This window comes from Gavialis gangeticus, unplaced genomic scaffold (genome assembly GCF_001723915.1).
Source record: "Gavialis gangeticus isolate Ggan-Ray unplaced genomic scaffold, GavGan_comp1, whole genome shotgun sequence".
In the NCBI taxonomy this organism is placed as follows: Eukaryota; Metazoa; Chordata; order Crocodylia; family Gavialidae; genus Gavialis; species Gavialis gangeticus.
The window spans coordinates 661,025-681,008 of record NW_017728973.1 but is presented as its reverse complement, the minus strand read 5'-3'; the positions used below and the strand labels follow the sequence as shown (position 1 = coordinate 681,008).

The 19,984-nt window shown below is 50.9% G+C and overlaps 1 protein-coding gene across 1 annotated transcript; it reads left to right on the top strand.

Moving 5' to 3' along the window:
- The first annotated feature begins 3,352 nt into the window (after window positions 1-3,352).
- On the top strand, window positions 3,353-13,181 carry LOC109289508 (membrane primary amine oxidase-like). Its single transcript, XM_019505560.1, has 4 exons — window positions 3,353-5,497; window positions 8,030-8,315; window positions 10,746-10,875; window positions 12,626-13,181. Exons 1-4 carry the CDS (start codon window positions 3,928-3,930, stop codon window positions 12,908-12,910), a joined length of 2,271 nt encoding a protein of 756 aa, XP_019361105.1. The 5' UTR covers window positions 3,353-3,927; the 3' UTR covers window positions 12,911-13,181.
- Window positions 13,182-19,984: the final 6,803 nt, after the last annotated feature.

The following is a 19,984-nucleotide window of genomic DNA, read 5'->3' as shown; positions in this document are numbered from 1 at the left end:
CCCCCCCCCCCCCAAGATTTAGCTTTTGGAAATTGGGGAATTGAAGAAATGCAGTAATAGCAGTACTGTCAAAGTAAAAGTAATGCTGCAGCACTGCACATAGGGCTCCCTAGCTGCTGGCTGGGGGCACTGCTGTAGAAACTGGTACTCAGTTACTTACCAGTATTTTCAAGGAAAGATCTTGTCTTCTTCATTCTACCTTTCAAAAACAAGATGCTTATCTTAGCTGAGGTTGTGTTTTGTGTGTGTCCAATATGTTGAGGGGAGAGAGAAAGTGGGAGATGGAGGGAGAATTTCTTTCCTCTAGTGGTGTTACAAGCACAGTGTATAACTAGCTCAGGTTAAAATAATTAAATTTGATCTTGGTCCAATTTTTTTTGAAGTGCCTTGTTCCTAAACCATTGCACATGCTTCTTATTGCCTGCCACCACAAAGGTTGATGGGCCACAGGGACTCAGCAGTATTTCCTGTGCTGACACCTGAATCTTAAAAACATGCTCTAACTTGAAGATTTGACCAAGCCCTAGCACAGAGAAGCACAACCTGTGCTGCTGTGGAGAATGCAAAGACGTGGGGTTGTCAAGCAGACAGAGGCAAGAAAAACAAGTGCAAGTTAAGCACCAAGAATGATCACTGTGGTGAGCAAGATGAAGAGTGACAGAAACTGGAGGAAGGAGGGGGAATGAGTTGGACCAGAAGCTAATAATGAGGCCCTCTGGGCTCAGTGCTTGTAGGATACTACTGCAAAAGGGTGCGGGAGTGCATATGCTCCCTAACTTGTCACAGGAGGAAGGGATTCATATTACAGCTCCAAGAAGGTATGAATTTGAGCAGCTGGGGCTGACAGGCTGCAAAGGCTTAGGATTCAAGGGAATTAAATGTTGCAGAGGAAGCAGTGCCAGGCCCAGGGGCTGTCTGGGCTCAATATGACCTGGGACCCTGTAGGATTGACCAAAATCCAAGCTCCCTCAGTGGTCTTAGGTTTTGTGAACAGCCACATTGTCACTGTGACAAGGAAGAGCCCCACCACAGAGCAGCATCAGTCCCACAACTAAGGATGTCAGGGACTGACAGCAAGTTCTCTGCACCCATATCCAGGGACTAGGGTGGGATTGCTCCCTTGTTCCCATGCTTGAGGCTTTGTCCAGTCCTGTTTGTCCTGTCCAAGCCAACTGGAGGCCCTGCCTCTTCTCCAGAGATGACATGTGCTGACACTCGCTCTGACATTCATTGCAGGAGCAAGATTTTAAGGGGCTTGGGATACCTCCCCAGAAAGAAAAGTGTGGTCCTGTTCCTGCTTCCTCTGCTTTTCCCCCAACTCCTCTGCCTGCAGAGAGGCCATGCCTCTCAGAAATTTTGAGGCAAAGGACAAGTATTTAAGCCAGGCTTTTCTGCTTACCTGGTGCCCATCTAAAGGATCACAGGTGTTTTTAATCATGCATTTCTAGTTTAATCAAGAGTAACAAGCCCTATCATGGCTTTAAAGTAAGAAGAAGAGTTTTGCTTTTTCCAGGCACCAGAACACCTCTCAGTCATTGCTAGTTTCTGTTCCCAAGGTGTAGCCACCCTCAAAGGTGAGGCTAGAGATGTGCAGCAAGGCCAGCTCTTCCTTACTAGGCAGAGACTGCAGGCAACACTTTGTAAAGGGCCAGTAGTTCTCAACATTTTTAGACTCAAGGTCCCCCTCAGAAAATACCAACTCTTAGCTTTCACCCATTTCTTGAAAAATAGAAATGGGTGAAGCTATAGACAAATAACAGAGCAATTCTTCTGTTGCAAAGAACCTAAAAAGACTACAACAGCTCAGGATGTTTTTGAAACTATTTGAAATCTCTGGGGTTGTCTTGTGACTCATGAGTAGCTGTTTGCATATCTAACAGTGCTCATATTTAGTGGCATCCTGTGGTACCTTTAAAATGATCTCACAGCACCCTAAGATGCTGCAGGACCCTGGTTGAAAATCACTGCCATTTGCAATACACAGGTTATAGAAGCAACACCAAAGATGGGATATTGCCTTTCACCATAGAGCCATTGGCAGTACTGGAAATGAAGCATGGTCACTCATTTCATGCAGTGAGCATTGAGGAGTTGCCCTGCTCCCAGGAGCTTGCTGAAAGGGGCTTGGATTTTCTGACCCAGAAGAGGAGAAAGGAAGGGCAATGGTAAATGGTGAAACAGATGATGTCATCAAACACACCTGGAGAGACTGCAGTTGAGGAAGGCAGGAAATAAGCAGATAGAGTGGGGTCAGAGGGAGAAGGTGTATTTGCTGAGCACAGAAGTCAAAGATGGAAAAGGACAATTTACTCACCTGGGTGGCAGCTGCTCCTGGCTTTCTAACTGCCTCCATAGATCCAATTAGAGGGCTTTGGGGCTGCCTTGCAATGGGACAGCTCTGTCACAGCCAAGGCCGCTAAGGATGCAAGATGCATCACATCTGATCAGCATCAGTGATCTGTCATGGTTGGTGTATGCACCCCCTCGAACTGTGTGGGATGGGGATGGGGTTGGCTGAAATGGCTTTGCCCTGGGACCATTGCACAGAGCAGGTGGGTTCTTTATGCCCACTTTTCCATATAGGATTGTGCAGAAGCCATCACACGGGGTTCTCTCTGGGTCCTCAAGACACTACAATATTATAAATATTCATGTGTCATCACCACCTCAATTTCTTGGGGCACCCACTTAGTGTAGGAACCCTCCAGCAGCGCCATTCCCCTCCCAGCAGCTTCCTGCTCCCCGATCTGCAACTGCAGTTGTCACAGGTCTTTCTTGCAGATGGCCCCAGAGATGGACATGATGCCTTGCAGACAAGTAGGCAAAGACAGCTGTGCAGTGTCCTGGTCAGCTGCCCTGCTAGCTAACGAGGAGTTCAGTTTGGTTCCAGCTGGGGCTTCTTATCCCATAAAATTTGCATTGACTGTGGTCACAGAAAAACTCCTGGAGGAGGCTGCAGAAGAGTTTGTGGGGTGGGGGGGATCTTGATATGCTACCTAAAGGAGCCAGTTGAGCCTGTGGGGGGATGAACGCAGAAGAGGCAGGGTCTAAAGGTCCAGCTCAAATGCAAGGTAATTACCCAGGGCATCATACAAGTTCATAACCCAGTGCTTCAGGGAGCAATTTGCAGGGTGGGGGAGGCGGCAGTGGAGGGAAATTCCTTGCAGGCAGCAGCACAAAAGAAGGATGTAATAAGAGTTGTAAGGGGGACTGATTTGGAGGGTGATGCCAGAAAGCTCCATGTGCTTGGGGGGGGTTGCACAACAGCTCTGAGCAACCACACAGTGTACAATTTTGCTTAAGGGCTGGAGGCAGTTGCCCAAAATTAAATGCACTTAAAGATATCAGCCAAATGAAGTCATTTTATTGTTGCACAGAGCTGTGTGCATGAAATACAGGGGAAGGTTATGAAAGGGGCTGCAAAGAAATTTCTAGTAATAACCAGGCAGGAGGTGACTGCAGCCTGAAGGAATCAGGTTACAGTCCTTGGCAAGCAGCCTTGAAGGGTGCTTTGCCTCCCCTGATTTTCTTTATCAGCTGTACATTCTGGTTTTATTGCCTTTTTGGTTCTGTCCTCCTGTTTCCAAACTGACTAAATCTGTAGCCCCCAAAACCCATGGACCTGGGATCCATCTCTGTAACCAACTCCCAAAGGTGTGACGGGGAAGCAAGGGTTGCACTAATGGCATGTGGTGCTGCCTAAGAAACATTGAACAGTCTGGAGAAGCAGAGGGAAAAGACGTCTTTTATGGTCCCCAGCAAACCCGAAGCCTCTTTCAAGTACATATCCCTCCTCCCACCCTGCACCTCCCCACGAATACGCACGAGATGTGTTTCCTATAGTAAGCCTGTCATTGGCAAGGCTGCCTGCAGCTGGGAACCACACGCTGTAAGACTCTGAGAGACACTCCTGCCTCTGCAGCAAACATGAACCTGAAAACAGTTCTCATCCTCCTGGTTCTGGCTCTCGCTACCATTTTAGCTTTAGTTTGTGTGCTGCTGACTCGAAGAGAAAAACCAACTAGCTGTGAGTCCCAGACCCAGAGTGGCCAGGAGGACAAGTCCAGGGACCACAGCCTGGTGTTTGCTGATCTAACTCCAGAAGAAATGGTGCAAGTGGTGAGGTATCTGCGGGAAAACCTTGGAGTGCCACTGGTAGATGCCTCTCAAGCAAAGCCCTCGGACAACTGCATTTACTACATCGACGTGCAGCTCCCCACCAAGGCAGAGGTGCTGCAATTTTTGGATGGAGGAATTCGCCCCCCACGGCAGGCACTGGCTGTGGTGTATTTTGGAAACCAACCAGACCCGAACATTACAGAGTATGTGGTGGGACCCCTGCCCAGCCCGAAGACTCATCGGGACTTCACAATGCAGAAGTACGGAGAAAAACTCCCATTCTACCGCAGGCCAGTGACTGAGAAGGAATACAAGGACATTGATTCCTTCATCTCTGAGGAGTTCTCCAAAGCAGAAGGCTTTCTTCAATACTGCTGCGATTATGATGGGACCAACTTTGCTACCCTCACCACTGCCCCCCGAGGGTTCCAGTCTGGAGACCGTGCGACTTGGTTTGTTCTGTTCCAGAAGGTGTATGGTAGCGGCTTGTACGTGCACCCAGTGGGGCTGGAGGTGCTGGTGGACCACAGCAGCCTGGACATGTCCCAGTGGAGGCTGAGCAAAGTGTTCTATAATGGCCGGTACTATGGGGACATGGGCCAGCTGCAGAGGGAGTTCGAGCAAGGCCACGTGAGTGTTGTAAAAGTTAGAAAGGTTTCCCCCGAGGAGGAGTTTGGGTCCCTGAAGCCCAGAGCAGGCCCTGGAGCACCAGGCCCTTTTCAGTACGAGCCTCGCGGGCCACGCTACAGCGTTCAAGGTAACCACGTTGTATTCCAGGCCTGGAGCTTTGCCTTTGGTATGGATGTGAATGCAGGGCCACGACTGTTCGACATCAGGTTCAAAGGAGACAGGATTGTCTATGAGCTGAGTCTCCAGGAAGCCCTTGCACTCTATGGCTCCAATTGTCCTGGGGGGATGGTGACTAGGTACATGGACAGCAGTTTTGGTATTGGGAAGTTTACATATGAGCTGGTCCGAGGAGTTGATTGCCCCTACACAGCCACTTATTTGGATAGGTACTACTTAATTGAATCAGAGACCCCCAGAGCCAATAAGAACTCCCTATGTATTTTTGAGCACGATGCTGCCATTCCTCTGAGACGCCATTACTCCGACTTCCAGTCCCTGTATTATGGGGGGCTGACTAAATCGGCTTTGGTCTTCAGGGCCATTTCAACACTCATAAACTACGACTACGTTTGGGACTTTATCTTCTACCAGAATGGAGCAATTGAAGTCAAAGTCCATGCCACTGGCTACATTAGCTCGTCCTTTCTCTACGACACAGGCATAGACTATGGCAACCAAGTGGGGGAGCGCACCCTTGGCACAATGCACAACCATCTCATAAATTACAAAGTGGACTTGGATGTTGCAGGTAGGTCTCTGCACATCACACTTCTGTTTGTCTACGCGGTGGGCTTGGGCCACACCCCGAAGGATCACCAAGAACTGTGGGGCTCCCAGGAGCTCCATAGCACTGATTCCTGGGGTTTGCTGCTCAGAAAAAGCAGCCCAGAGTGGCATAGCTTTCAACTTTGTCTCCTGAATCCTGGGCTCAGCAGGGGCTTGTCCTAACCTAAGGCAGATTCCCTCTACCCAGAACACCTACAGCGCAGAGGAGTTATGCAGCCACATCCTTATCTGCTCCTATCTGGCCCCTCATCCTGGGAATTATTGGGTTGGTATAGAGTCAGGAGTGGGTAAAATATGGCCTGCCAAGGGATTTTCTCTGGCCCGTGGTTGGTCCCTCAGTCCTGCTTGGCCCAAGTGCTAGAGGCAGCCCAGGTTGTGGCATGTATGGTTGGTCCCACCTCCCCTGGGCACATACTAGGGCTGGGGCAGCACAACAGCTGGACTCGCTTCCCAGCAGCCCTGGCAGTGGTGGCTTCTTCCAGCTGCTGCCACCACCGGATCTGGTCCCACTACCTGGGCACCCCAGCCCATCCTTCCTGCACCCATAGCTGAGGGTGGAACCAACGTAGGAAGTGCATACAGCCAGGCAGATGGGATGGGACAGTGGGCAGGCAGGGAGCAGTGTCCAGAAGCAGGATAGGCAGGCAGGTGGGGCTGCGTTCATGGGGTGGGATTGCGGCTCGTTGACAGTCTGGGGCTGGGGGCCAGGGCAGAGCCGCAATCCACTGTCTGCACAGCACTGTGATGGGTGCTGGTTCTGCAGGCAGGGGCATGCAGGGAGCAGAACACAGCTCTGTCCCAGGCCCCAGCCCTATGGTGTAACTGTCCTAAGCTCCTGGACCTGGCCCTACCTATCCATCCCGCTCCTGGATGCTGCTTCCTGCCTGTGCACAGCCCCATACCATCTGCCTGGCTGTGTGCCCTGCCTGCGTGGGTTCCAGCTATGGAGACCCTGGGATCGCAGGGCTGTGACAGTGTGGGGCTGAGGCCTGAGGCCTGGAGGTATGCAGCACAGGGGCATGATCCGTGCCCTGCACACCCAGGCACAGGGGCATGTGGGCAGTGGATTGTGGCTCTAGCTCAGCCCCAGCTTTGCACTCTCATGGCCCTGCAATCCCACCCGCAGCCCCCTCCCCCTGCCATCCCACTCCCAGATGCCACTCTCTATCTGCCCGTGGTCCTATCCCAGCCACCCAGTCCAGCGTGGAGAAGAGCCACTTAAGGAGTTTTAGTGAGCTGGTCAGGGTGGGAGGAAAAGGTGCTGACCTGGCCCACAACAGTTCACCAAAACTCCCTAAATGGCTCTGTGGCCCAAATAATTGCCCACCCCTGGCATAGAGCTGAATACTATTACATTGGGCTAGCCTTGCTCTGGGAGCTGGCCTATGCTGGATTAAAACACAGCCAGTAACTGGGCCAGCAGCTATGTGCTTTGAATTGTATAGCCTATGGAGTGTGGTTTTGAGCAGGCCCATTGTGCAACACATCCATCAGGACAGACGAGGAGATAAATTATGTTATGGAGCCTTCTGGATTTGTTTCCACACAGAAAGTGATAGACCTGGTCAAATTTAAAAATTACACTGTATTCCATAAACTTTGGATGCACCTGCCTTCCCAGGATACAGGAGAGGAAGGGCGAGGCTGAAGTTAGCACTGGATGTCAGAGAATGATGATGATGATGATTGCTGCGGGGGCAGTACTGTCATTGCTTCCCTGCATTTGGATTGCTACCAGCCGAGCAGCTTGTGGGGCAGCTAGTGGGGATCCGGCACCAAGCTAGTGGGAGAATTTAATGGAAACTTGCCCATCGGGTTAAAAGCTGTGAATGTTTCACTGCCTCCCACCTGTGCAGGCATGTGGTAGTTATGCACAGGTCAGAGATGGCTGTGTGTTCATGGATCTCCGTAGCCTGTAGAGGAGATGTTTATGGGAGCCACACACCCTCTCCCTTGAGTGAGAAAGGCTGGGGGCCCTCATCTGGGTGAGGTGAATCAACAGAGAGGGCTCTAGGGGTGGAGTTCCCTTACGCTCAAGAGAAAAATAGAGCACATAAAGGCATCTGGTTTCATATCAATAGAGGACAGAGGACAACTGGACTGTCCTCTATGATGGCCACCCTACCACCCAGGTATGCTTATATGTCCACATTTCAGGGGTAATACAATTACAGCCTCTGCACATCTGCCAAGCAGACCCCTTATGCACCTGGAAAACTCTTTTAGGCACACAAAGGGCAATAAAATCCTGCCCTAAAAGACTTCCTGCCCCAGTATACTGAGTGCCCAGGAAGCTCCCAGCTGCTCCATCTGGTCTCATTTGAGGACTGTTTTCTTCCACAATGGTTGTCTCCTCAGCCTCCCTACTCAAACCAAGGACCTGATCCTTGAGAGTTGTAGGAGCCCAGGGAGCCTACGCAAGCCAAGGGTAAGATGCTTGAGAGCAGTGGAAGCCCAACACAGTCATTCCTCAGGGTCTATCTTTGGTTTGTAGGACATAAAAATTCTCTGGTGGCCCAGGATATGGTATTTGAGTCGGTGCAGGCTCCCTGGAGCCCCCAACACCAGGTACAGCGTCCACGGCTCACCAAGAAAGTCTTAGAGAAAGAGAACCAGGCTGCGTTCCCACTTCACTCCAACATCCCCAGATATCTCCATTTTGCCAGCAACCAAGAAAACAGGTGGAGCCACCAGCGGAGCTATTGGATTCAGTTGGTTAGCTCTGCCGGGGACCATCTGCCAGAAATGAGCTCCATGGAAAGGTCTATCAGCTGGGCAAGGTAGGTGCTGATGCTTACAAATGAAGCCATTCCTGCTGATGCTACAGAGCCCCTCTCTGGGTCTGTACTAAGGTTGGAGTATTCTCTAACCAGTGGGGTGGGTGAGTGCTTCAGGGAGAAGCCCCCCCAGGGGTGCAGCTGTGGGCCAGCTTCTTCATGCTTCAGGGCATCACTGACTGACTCTTCACCAAGGGTGAAGAGAAGCCTCTCTCCTGTGCTGCCTATTCCATGACTGCCAACTGTAACAAATGCTCATCCCAGGGGTGGCCATAATGCCCTTTGCTCTTCCTTCAGTCCCCTTCTCCTTTCCTGCCATGCCTTATTGTTTTTCAGTCTTTTGAAAGGGAGGCTGCCCCAGGGATCCCCAATCCTTTGTTGGTATTCAGGTGCTTGCACTTTGCCTTAAGGGCTTATACTGTGGCTCCTACCACCCCTTTAACCACACCCATGCCTTGCAGATGTTATCAATCATATTGATCATCAGCTGTCTTGGGCCATGGCCTTAGTCTCTAACCTTCAGTCTCCCTACACTGTCCCCTGTTCCATTCTCAGCTATGGGCTCTCTTGTCCTATCTTCCAGGCCTCTCTATTCCCAGGCCTCTCTGTCCTTCCTCTGCCCTGTTCCCAGGGCTATTGGTACCTCCTCTTCCCCTTAGTCCCTTCCTAAAACCTCCAGAGTTGCTTACCCCCAGCTCAGATATTACCCAGCAGCTCCTCTCTCTGTGGCTCTTAGGGATAGACTGCCTGACCAGCTCAGGCCCTGGGCTTATATACTTCAAGCCCATCCCCTTTCTGATCAAATGACTCTACCTGGCCTGTGCTACATCTGCAAGCCGCTTCTCAGGCAGCCTCTTCCCTTCTTAAAGTAACAGGCATGCTAAGTGCCCTGTAACACCCACTACATATTTTCCTCTGAGGCAGCTGGCATTGGTTGTTGTCAAAGGCTGTACTGCATGGGCTAGTGCAGCTTGACACCAAGGTCAAATGGTGAGCTCGGTGCTCCACCTTGTCTCCATCTAATCTTAGTAGGGCATCACAGTATCTCTGCCTTAGGACTGTTGTACCATCTAACCAGGGCTCCCACTAGCAGATGTTGCCTTAGATATGATTTGGGGCAACCTGGCCTACCATAGGGATGAGATACAGGGAACGGGTCCAGAGTTGAGTCTGTTTTTGCAATTCTGTATTCTGCTGTTGCGGTTTCCTTCTCCGCTGGCCCTGCAGCCTAGAGGCAGGCCTTTCAGCGCTAAAGAATGCCAAGGGCCTCCAGAAAGATCTGTCACTGATAAGGGGGCCAACAGACAAAGAAAAGAGCCAAAGGGAAATGAATGCAACATCTCTGTACAAAAATAGTACTGGGGGCTGTGACAAAGTTGAGAGAAGCAGGCCAGGAACTCTTCCCCTGCCAACCTATTGGAGCCTAGGGAGAATGTGAGAATGAAGGGACACTGTCAAGCAAAAATTAGAATTATGGTAAAAGGGTTAGGCAAACTTTCCATGGATGCCTCTGCCAAAGAAGGGGTTTCCCATGGGGTCAGGCCCCGAGAGACTCCCAGCTATTTTTCTGATGACACCACACAGAATTCTTTTAAGCCACCCCCTCCTTGCAATGCATGCACCTGGCAGCTATTTGCTGACTTTGTCCTCACTCCATCTGGAGAGTGAAGTAAGATTAAGTATTATCATGCCCGGTAAATCATGGATAAGCATAAGTTATTGCCTCAGCACAGGGGACTTGAGTGGAATGTAATGGCTTGTGATAGACAGCTTTAGGGCAGCTGATATATAATGGGTCACTTTGGCTTTCACTTGTGTTTTTTTTGTTTCTGAAACCTCTCTATGGGGCCTTGTCCTTTAAGAAGGGCAGATGAACTCTCTGGAGAGCAGTCTAAGTGGGCACACGCAAGGTCCATATAACCAGAGTACTCCAGTAATGCATTAGTCCTTGTCATTTCCTCCCAGACTCAGCCACAAGACCTATTCCTATGCTGTATTCAGCCCTTGGTTACATGCCCACCTGACCTCCTGCTGCTGAGGGCTTCATGGCTCTTATCTTTAATATCCTCTCCACCTAGCATGCCTGTCCTTGGCTTTGTATGCAAGCAGGGGATATGTCTTTTGGGATGGACTCCACAGAATGATAGTGTTGCATGGGCAGGGCTCCTGCACTGGTAACTTGCATAGATATCTCTCAGGCTCCACACAGAAATAACATGTGGCGTTTTCCTTGACAAGCACTCTTCATTGCCCCATGTGCCCTGGGAGCAGGGAATGTTACCTCCCCTGGGGAAAGGGAGGTGTGTTGACTTGCCCAGACTCAGATCCCAGGAGGCCAGGCATCCAGCACTGATGCCATGGCTATCCTGCATTGCCTCTGATTCAGTTTACTTGGGAAGAACAAAGAAATTTCTCTCCCTCTCTCTTCTTTAGGTACAAACTGGCTGTCACCAAGCGGAAGGAAGACGAGCCAAGAAGTACTAGCATCTACAACCAGAATGACCCATGGAAGCCCACTGTGGCTTTTGCAAATTTTGTGGACAATGAAACCATCACAAATGAGGTGAGTAGGGTCCTCTCTGTGCTGCGGGTACAGCATTCTGCTGGGGGGGAGAGGAGGGGTGTAGAGGTCATGCACACCTGCATGCACATACCTCATTTACTCAAATATAAGGTGACCCTGATTATAAGATGACTCCCCAATAATTTGATTCTGAATATGGAAAATTTATAAATTTGGTATAATTTTCCAGGTATAGAATCTAATTTTTGGAGGCTTGTCTTGAATTTGTCCCCCTCCCACTGCTACAGCAGGGAAAATAAATGTTGCGGGGGGGGGTGTCAGGTAGCAACGTTGCCCTCTGTCCCACCCCAATTTCTTTCCCTTGCAACCGTTTCCCTGCTCCTTACTGTCCCTGCTTTCCCTGAGCACATGAAAGTGAGAAACAAATTTGAAAAAAAAATGACCTCAAAAGAAACATAGCTGTAGTAATTTGCATATAGTATCCATACACTTAGTTCACCCAGAAATGATGCATTTTACTTTATTTGAAATTGCTGCAGGCTTTTGCACAGGTACTCCATAAACACATTTTTTAAGGAGCACCTACTCCTACACCTATACCTACTTCTGGAACCAACTTCCAAGAGAAGTGGTGCTGGCTCCTACCCTGGGAGTCTTTAAGAGGAGGCTGGATGAACACCTTGCCTGGGTCGTTTGACCCCAGTACTCTTTCCTGCCATGGCAGGGGGTTGGACTTGATCTGCTCAGGTCCCTTCCGACCCCACCAACTATGAAACTACTCAGAGAGAGTACAAACTTTTTTTGGTTTTGGGGTTTTTTTTGTGCAGTGAGAGAATACAAAATAAAAAAAAATTTCAAGGCCAAATCAGTTCCAAATTCAATGGGGCAAAGCCCAATAGTCAAGTTCCAAAATTCCCCAAATCCAACCAGGCATCCTACATGCAAGCCCCAAGCCTGGAGGCCTTGGGGTTCAGATGTGCCCTGTCTCCCTAACTTCTGATCAGCATTTTTGCCCCATATAGGTATTTTATAGTCATCCTCAGTGTTGCCTGCATTTAATCAACTTCATAGCTGGTTTCTGTTACTGAGTATATGCTGCTTTTGGCAGTAGTTCAAAGACAGGCAATGTATTTAGTGTGGTTTCCTTATATGCAAATATAAGAATAAAGGCTTTTTTTTCCTGTGCTGGTTGGGGAAGAAAACCTTATCTTACATTTGAGTAAATATGGTGGTAGTAGTAGTAGTAGTAGTAGACAACCATTGATCCTTCTGGATCATGGTGTATGCATGAGATGTCACCCAGACCATTGATGTGCAGGCCTAGGCAGGAGTATGGAGGCTGCCCAGACCTTCCATGCTCCCCTTAGGCCTTTGAGACAGAATCCAAAGGTCAGGCTGAGTCCAGACATTCAGTGCCTCAACAGCTGTAGTTGTATCCACATCTGAGAATCAGAACCAGGTCTCCTGTATGCCAGACAAGGTTTCTACCACCAAACCTCAGGGGACTCTGAGTAAATATGGGACATATGTCCAAACACAGCATCCCTCTTGGGTCACATCCCACCCAGCAGGGATTTTCCCTTACTCTTTGCTTATACTCAGGCACTTACTGGTCTGTTGCAGGCCCTGATATCAGTCATTGCTCAGTGTCTGCATTTAGCGTAATATTGACAGGGAGTGGGGTTGTGTCCACCAAAGTCTACCCAAGGTGTGGTATCCTAGCTAGGAGTTCTCCTGGCATCACCCATTGACCTCTCCCTTTTTTTCTTTCTCTCTCTTCCAATCACAGGATCTGGTTGCCTGGATTTCTGTTGGTTTCCTGCATGTCCCACATGCTGAGGATATCCCCAACACAGTTACTGTGGGAAATGGAATTGGCTTTTTTCTGAGACCCTACAACTATTTTAATGAAGATCCCTCTCGTGACTCATCTGACAGTGTCTACTTCAGGGCTGACCAGGACCCAAGCAGGTGTGAAGTCAATCATGTGGCCTGTCTGCCAAAAACTGCCTCATGTTCACCAGCCTTGCCCCTGTTCACCTATAGCGGCTTCCAGAACCTGAGCAGTGTCTGAGCCACAGGCTGCAGGGACTCACTTGATGCACACTGGTGACTGTTCACAAGGCAGCTGTGCTCCTGTTTCCACATTGTAAGCAGCATAAGAGCATGTAACAACCCTTGGGTTCACTTATGCCTGTAGATTTGTGTGAGGTTTATACTTAGCTGACAAACTATACAGCTTGCAAAAGCTTCAATGAGAGAGGGTTTATGGGTGCTCTTTCTCTTTTCCCCCCCACTGTTTCTCAAAGATAAATTGGCTTATTTTGTTGCTCGACTGAAATCAATTAGAGCAGAGGTGTCAAAAATATCTGGCCCTGTGGGCCAGATGAGGGTCACTGGGCCAGTCTGTGGGCTGGATTGGGACCATGCACTGGAGCTAACACTCAGGTCAGTCCAGCATTGGCACCACATGCAACGTGCTGGCACCAGCTCCAGCCCATGCACCAGACTGGTTCTGCAAGCCACATGTAGCATGTAAGATCAATCCGAGACTCACAGGCTGGATTGTAGGGGTCCACCCTCTGGATCCAGCCTATGGGCTGTATGTTTGACACCCCAAATTACAGTACATTTCTCTTAAGCAAAGCCCTGAGAACATGCTGTAAAGAGCCATTCCCTGTTAGCTAGACCTGGACCAGCTGCGTTCCCTCAGTATGTTTTCTTGCTCAGAAGTTTTCCTGCAATCCCTGGTTTCCTAAGCACACGAAAGGTCAGACTTTCAAAGGAGTTCAGATCCCATTTTGATACTTACACAAACTGCTCATCTTAAGTGAGAGCTGAATTTTCTCTGAAAATCCAGTGGGGAGAGAGCAGCTTGGCCAAGTGACCATGTATAAAGGGCAGCAGGGTACTTCTGAGCATACTGTGCTTTGGAGGAGAACTCATCCCCATAGGATGCAGCCACAAAATTGTCAAAGGGGCCGGTGACTATCCTCTTTAAGGACTGGAGGAACACAATGGTACAGTGCATGCTGGAACCTGTCAGTTCCACAGGATATGCCTCTGTAGTGATCAAGAAAAAGGATAATCCACTATATGCAGCATAGCCAGCCCTCCCCTGCCCCTGGTTGCTGCCTGTGTTCTGTTCTGAATTTGACATTTCCCTGGCCTTCCTCTCAGATTGAGCTCTTGGTTCCACAGATTCCAGCCACATTAAGACCCATTGCAGGATCACAGTGTATTAAAAGTGTGAAGAGGAAGCTGTTCAGTCTCACTAGGCAGAGCTTGATGCAGCCTTCACTAGTGGGATTTACAGGCCCAAGAGCTCCAGCCAGCTCCTGGCTCAGGCCCATCATTTATAGCCTATGATGTTTCTATATTAGGCCATGCTCTAGCTTTTGGTTTGCTAAGGTATACTTCTGACAAAATATTGCAGCTTTTAGTCCATTTATCTGTCTCCAATAATTACACATGCACCATGTTATAGCAAGCAGGGAAGAAGCACCTTTATTACTAAATCTAGGGTAACTAACTACTAATTCAACAAAAGGTAAGCCACAGCAGTAGCTTCTCAAGATATATATGTGCTGCATTCAGAGGTGTGATTACAGCAAGCACAGGCAATTCCATGTCAGCTTTAACACAGCTATCACAAGTAACTACAGCAGGAAAGCTGTACAGCATAGGCTGCACATCTTCCTGGGAACTCTGGCATGTACTCGGCAGCTAGCCCACACTGAAGCCTATGCCCTGAGTCTTCACTGCTGGTTTCCCATGCTAGCTAGATCAAAGCCAATATGGAGTGTGTCTATGCTGGCTGCCAGCACACCTTCAGCTGCAGTAGAGACATGGCCAACCACTACTTCTGGAGGTCGGTGAGGGATCTTTGGGGAAGAAGTTTGGTCCCATATACCAGAATACAGGATATGAGGCAAAAAGTATGGTTCTGTCCCCAGCCCTGCTAATGACTCACTGGGCTGGACACTATGTTGGCGTAGCAATGAACTATGGCCACGTTGCATCAGCAGGCGTCAACCATGATGCTGTCACTATTGCGCAGTAGTGTCAGAAACAACCCATGTGGCACCCGGACTGTGCAGTAATGGTGGTTACTGCACAGTCCAGTGCACGTGTCGATGCAGTAAATGCTCCTGGGCAAGCATCTACATGTGTAGAGAAGCAGGAGCAGATTTGTTGCTAATGGAAGCAAACTGCTCCCATTTCCTGGGCCCTGCAATGGGCCCCTACCACCACCACAGTGAGTTCTAGGCTTCCCCTGCATGCTAGCTCAGGGGCTGGCAGGAAGCACCAGACCAGGAGAGAGTTGTCTCCTGGTGGGGGGGACATTGCTGTCTGCACTCAGGGGTCTGTCTGCTGCCAGGGTGGGGACAATGTTTCCCTCCCTGCCCTGGCAGCAGGAAGCTCCTTGCCCTGGCTCCCCAATCAGGGCAGGGGACTTGGAAAGAACTGCAGAGGAGGGGCAGGTACCAGCCCCCTGCCCTGATCTGCTGGTGGGGCAGCAAGTAGCAGCGGTGGTGCTGGGCAATCCTTTATCTCCCAGTGCAAGCTCTGTGGTTACATGGCTGGCACTGGGAGATAAGGATCTCCTAGTGCCAGCTCTGCAGTCATGATTTCGGAGCAGGGGGCTTGGAGTTCCCTGTTGCTGGGGCAGAGGGACATAGTCCCTGTTCGGGCTCTGGTGACGGAGCCCACCCCAGCAGCAGGCAGCTCCTGGGGCAGGGAGCAATCTCCCTGCTACTGTGCAGTTAATAACTGCAAGTAAATTTGGTACTTGCATTTGCAGTTAGCAAATTTACTCATGATTAGCGAGGTTAACTGCTCAGTAAGCACGTGAATATGTTGATGCACATACGTGCTGCTTAGTAAACTATACTATTTTGCAGTAAAGTGTCTTATGTCAATGCACCCACTGTGTCTTTGGATGAGTTCCTGCTCCCTGCATCCATGTCCTTGTTTTCCCAGCTGTAAAATAGGACTGACAATACCAGCTGTCTGTTGAAATATTTTTTGAGATCAATGAAAGAAGGGGCTGTGGTCTCTTGAGAGGGGTACAGGACTGGCATGAAGCTGGGGTTCTGATGTATGCCTTCTGTGTGGGATAAATGGAGTGCCAGGTGGCAGGAGAGGATATGCCATGTACTAACTTTCAGCAGGCTCCAGATATGTTCCTATAGGATGACTGGCAGAGGAAATGTCCAGGAGGGGCGTCAACAGCCCCTGCAGTTTAGGCTGTGCCCGTTCTGCTTGCCCACTGAGATGCAGTGGTCTCTCCCCACAGCAGGACATCAGGCAGGCACTGTATCTCAAACTATGCCTGGGTTTGGGAAGAATCGTTTTCCAGATGCTGCCTGCAGAGAGAGAACAATGTTGTGATTTCCTGCCAGCTGGTCTGGTGGAATTTGCTGTGGGGCCCAGGAGATCTTCCTTCTTTGGGCCAAGAATGTAGTTCCCTGACTATAAACAGATATTTGAGTGCTTCTTAAAGTCAGACTCATGTTTGATCCACTCTTCAGCAATGGCCAGAAACAGTCCCCAGCAACAAACACTCCCTGCTTTAGGCATACTCTGACCGGGCTCTGGATGTCTGTCCTAGTTTGACTCCCCAAATGCAGGAACTAGGATACCTGTTTGTTACTAACAGGTTGTGGTGCAGCTTTGATTCAAGAGGACCTGTGGAGCAGCACAGAGGGGATAAGAAAGTTAATGGGATGCTAAATTCCCTCCCTAATATAAGCTATCCTGGAGGGGGAGGTCTGAGGCTGAATGCCCAGGTGGTGCCCTCAGCTTCTTCCAGAGTGACAGGCCCAGTTAGCTGGGAAGGGTCCACCTCTGGGCCTGGAGCCCCTTCATTATATCCTCTCTCATGCACAGGGGTACATGGGAGCATGCTCAGGAGCTCTGCCCAAGCTGCGGAGGAAGGAAGTGGGTATGTGCAGGCACACTAGTAGGCACAGACAGAAGTGACAATTTTCACCTGATCTGACCCCTGAAAGTGCTCTACAGCTGTGACCAAACACAAGTGCATGGCTGCAGAGCATTTTAAAAGAACCTGATCCCACAACGATCTGAACCCTCATTACACAAGGGTTCAAACGAAGGTGCTTCATTAATTTATGTCTGCACACGCCAGGAGCAGGGCTCAGCTGACACAGCCCAGCACTGCTCCCAGCACTGTTTTCAGACCAGGATAGGGAGAAGGGAGCAGCGCTGGTTCTGGGGGTTGCCCAGCCAGTGACAGAGGATGGGGTGTGTGGATTAGGGCCTCTTTCCCTGGATCAGCTCCAAATTGCAGCTCAATCCCCCAGCCTCCTGACCCAATAGCTAATGTCTGTTGATTTGGGAGGATCAGTCTAACTCATGGCGCTTTCTGTAAAACACCACAAGTTAGGCCTGGGAGTTGCACTTATAGCTGCACCTACTGCTTCCAGATGAGCTCACTGGGTACAGACAAAAGTGCATCTCCCAGCTGTAACTCAGAAAGATTTCTGCAAAGTGTTCTGAGTTACAACGTTACCCCGGTCCAAACAGAAGTTCACTGTTGGTTTCAGGGAGGAGGAGAACCTAGCTGCTGCTGGGAGCCTGGTCAGGGCTCTCTGCCAGTGCTTGCTGTTTTCAAAATGGGAGCAGGGAAAGGCAGTGGAGGGAGTTCGTTCTTGGGGCTTCCCAGTTAGTGCTGAAGGGTTGGGTGTGTGAATTAGAGCCCTCCCCCACTGTGAGGGGGGAGGTCCAATACACCCACCCCACCCTCGGGGGGGGGAGGGGGGGCTGAACTCCCTCTTCCAGGCTGGGAGCTCTGCAGACACAGGTAACAAAAGATGCTACATTTTGAAACATCTTTCTCTGATACCTGGTGCAATGAGGGTCTGATTTTCACTCAGTTGGCCATTTTTTAAGCTGTCTGCAGCCATGCACTTGTGTTTGGTCACAGCTATGAACAGCTTTCAGGTATATTGGCTGAAAACTGTCACTTCTGTCTGCACCCTCAGTGTCAGTACCTTCCAATACATCCAGCTTGTAGAGTGGATCTAAGGGGATGTGGGCTCTGCAGCCTGAGGCTGGAAGCGCTGCTACTGCTGCAGATGAGTGACATTTCCATGTGTCTCTGAGCTGGCAGCCTTCAACCCCAGGCAGCTTCAGGGCTCTGGGCTCTCACTCTTTGAAATCAGTTAGGTGATTTGTACTGGGATAGCATGGAGGGGCCACAGCTCTGCTATGCTGGGGCACTCCACAGGCTCAGCACCATTGTCCTGGCCCCTGTACTCAGGGACTCTGCCAGGTCTCGTGATCATGATACTTCTCTGAGGCACCCGGGCAAGGCAGGGCAGAGAGGAAGGGCTGCAGGGGCAAGAGGAGGAAATGGGGAGATTTTAATGAGAGCAAGGCAGGCTTCTTAGCATAGGCAGAGGGAGGAAAAATTATTGTGGGGGGGGGGCAGGCTGACCGTGCATACCCTCCTCCCCACCTAGCAGGTAAGTCTGTGGGGGAAGGGGTGGGGGGAGAGGGAAAGGCTGGGGGCAGGGCAGATCGAGGCCCCCACGGTGAGGGTGGGTTGTGGGAGGGTTGGAGCCTGGGAGGTTCATCCAGGGGCACAGGGTGGAGGGGGCTCCCGTTGCTGTGCGCACCTCAAGGGGGGCCCTGGGGGTATGTGCCCCCCCAATCTGTGTGCAGGGCAGAGGCGGGCTGCCGCTATGCACTGGGCTCTGTGCCCTGCTCCTGCTGCTGCCTCCAGAGCCGAACGACACCATGTGTATCCCACAGCTGGGCGGGCAGGGGACACAACGCAGCCCAGAGACAGCGGGCACATGAGGTTGTACAGCTCCAGAGGCAGTGGCAATGGGGTGCAGAGCCCAGCGCACAGTGGCAGCCTGCCTCTGCCCTGTGCACAGATTAGGGGGGCACGTATCCCCCAAGCCTCCCCCAGGGTGTGCACAGTGGCAGAGCCCTGCCCCCCCTGCATGTCCCTGAACAAGCTGCCTGGGCTCTGAGTGTCCCACAACCTGGCTCAGCCCCAGGGCCCCATTCACCACAGCCCCTACCTCTGCCCCACTTCCTCCCTCAATGTGGAAGCCTTGATCTGCCCCCTCCACCAGCCCTTTCCCTTTTACAGAGTAGATTGATACTTACCCGCCTGCTGGGCAGTAATCCACATGTGGGGCTGTGATCCTGGCTGTGTGCGCCCCCCTCCCCACCCCTGCTGCAGCCGCCCAGAGCCTGTGGCCAAGCTGCCCAGAGGCCCTACATACCTCCCCACATATGGGGGGGATAAGCCCCATTAGCCCCAGCCTTACACTGCCTATGCCTCTTAGACAGGCAGTGCCTGCCCTGGGAAGAGCCACCAATGCTTGAATGGAAACTTTCCGCTGCGTTCAGCGAGAGGCAGCTCCATCCCTCCATCCCCCTCTGAGGCACTGGGGAAGGAGACAGGATGTTTGCCTGAGATTAGGACATCAGCTGCCTTAGACATTTCCTGGCTCTAGCTGCATTTTTCCATTCCATTGGCTTGTGACAGCAGGACGGTTACCAGAGCAACCACCTGTGCCATCACAAGCAGAAAAGCATGTGCCCATTACAGAAAACTACAGAGCTGGCCCCTTGTTTCTAAAGCCCTTGCCAGTGTACAGTCTAGCCACTGGGGGACACGGGGAGAGAGGAAGGGTCCTGAAGTGCAAAGGCCAGTGGCCAGATAAGTGCAGTTCCTGCCTTGCTCAGAGAAAGGATGAGGACAGACCTGTGGCCCTTCTGCCCAGACCTGCAATCCCTATGCTCCCCTGCCTCTGATCTCTCCCCAGCAGGTGGCAGCTCTGCTGCTTCAGTGCAGAAAACAGGGCTGCCTGTGCTGCAGCTTGTGGGAGGCTGGCTTCCTGGCTTACCCATTGCTCCAAGAGGCTCAAGTATTCAATAGCTGCTTGTGGATTGGGACCAGCTCAGTGCTGGGCAAGGGAAGCAGGCCCCTGGAAGCAACACTGCCGGGAACATGGGCACAGATCCTGCAGGGTGTCCTTTGTGCTCTCCCTTGCTGTGGTCCATTCACAGTGCTCGTGCCATGAATGCTCTGTGGACCCTGTCCACTGACAGCAGACACTAACTGGAAATTAGGGACAAACAAGGGAGTTAATGTGTAACAATT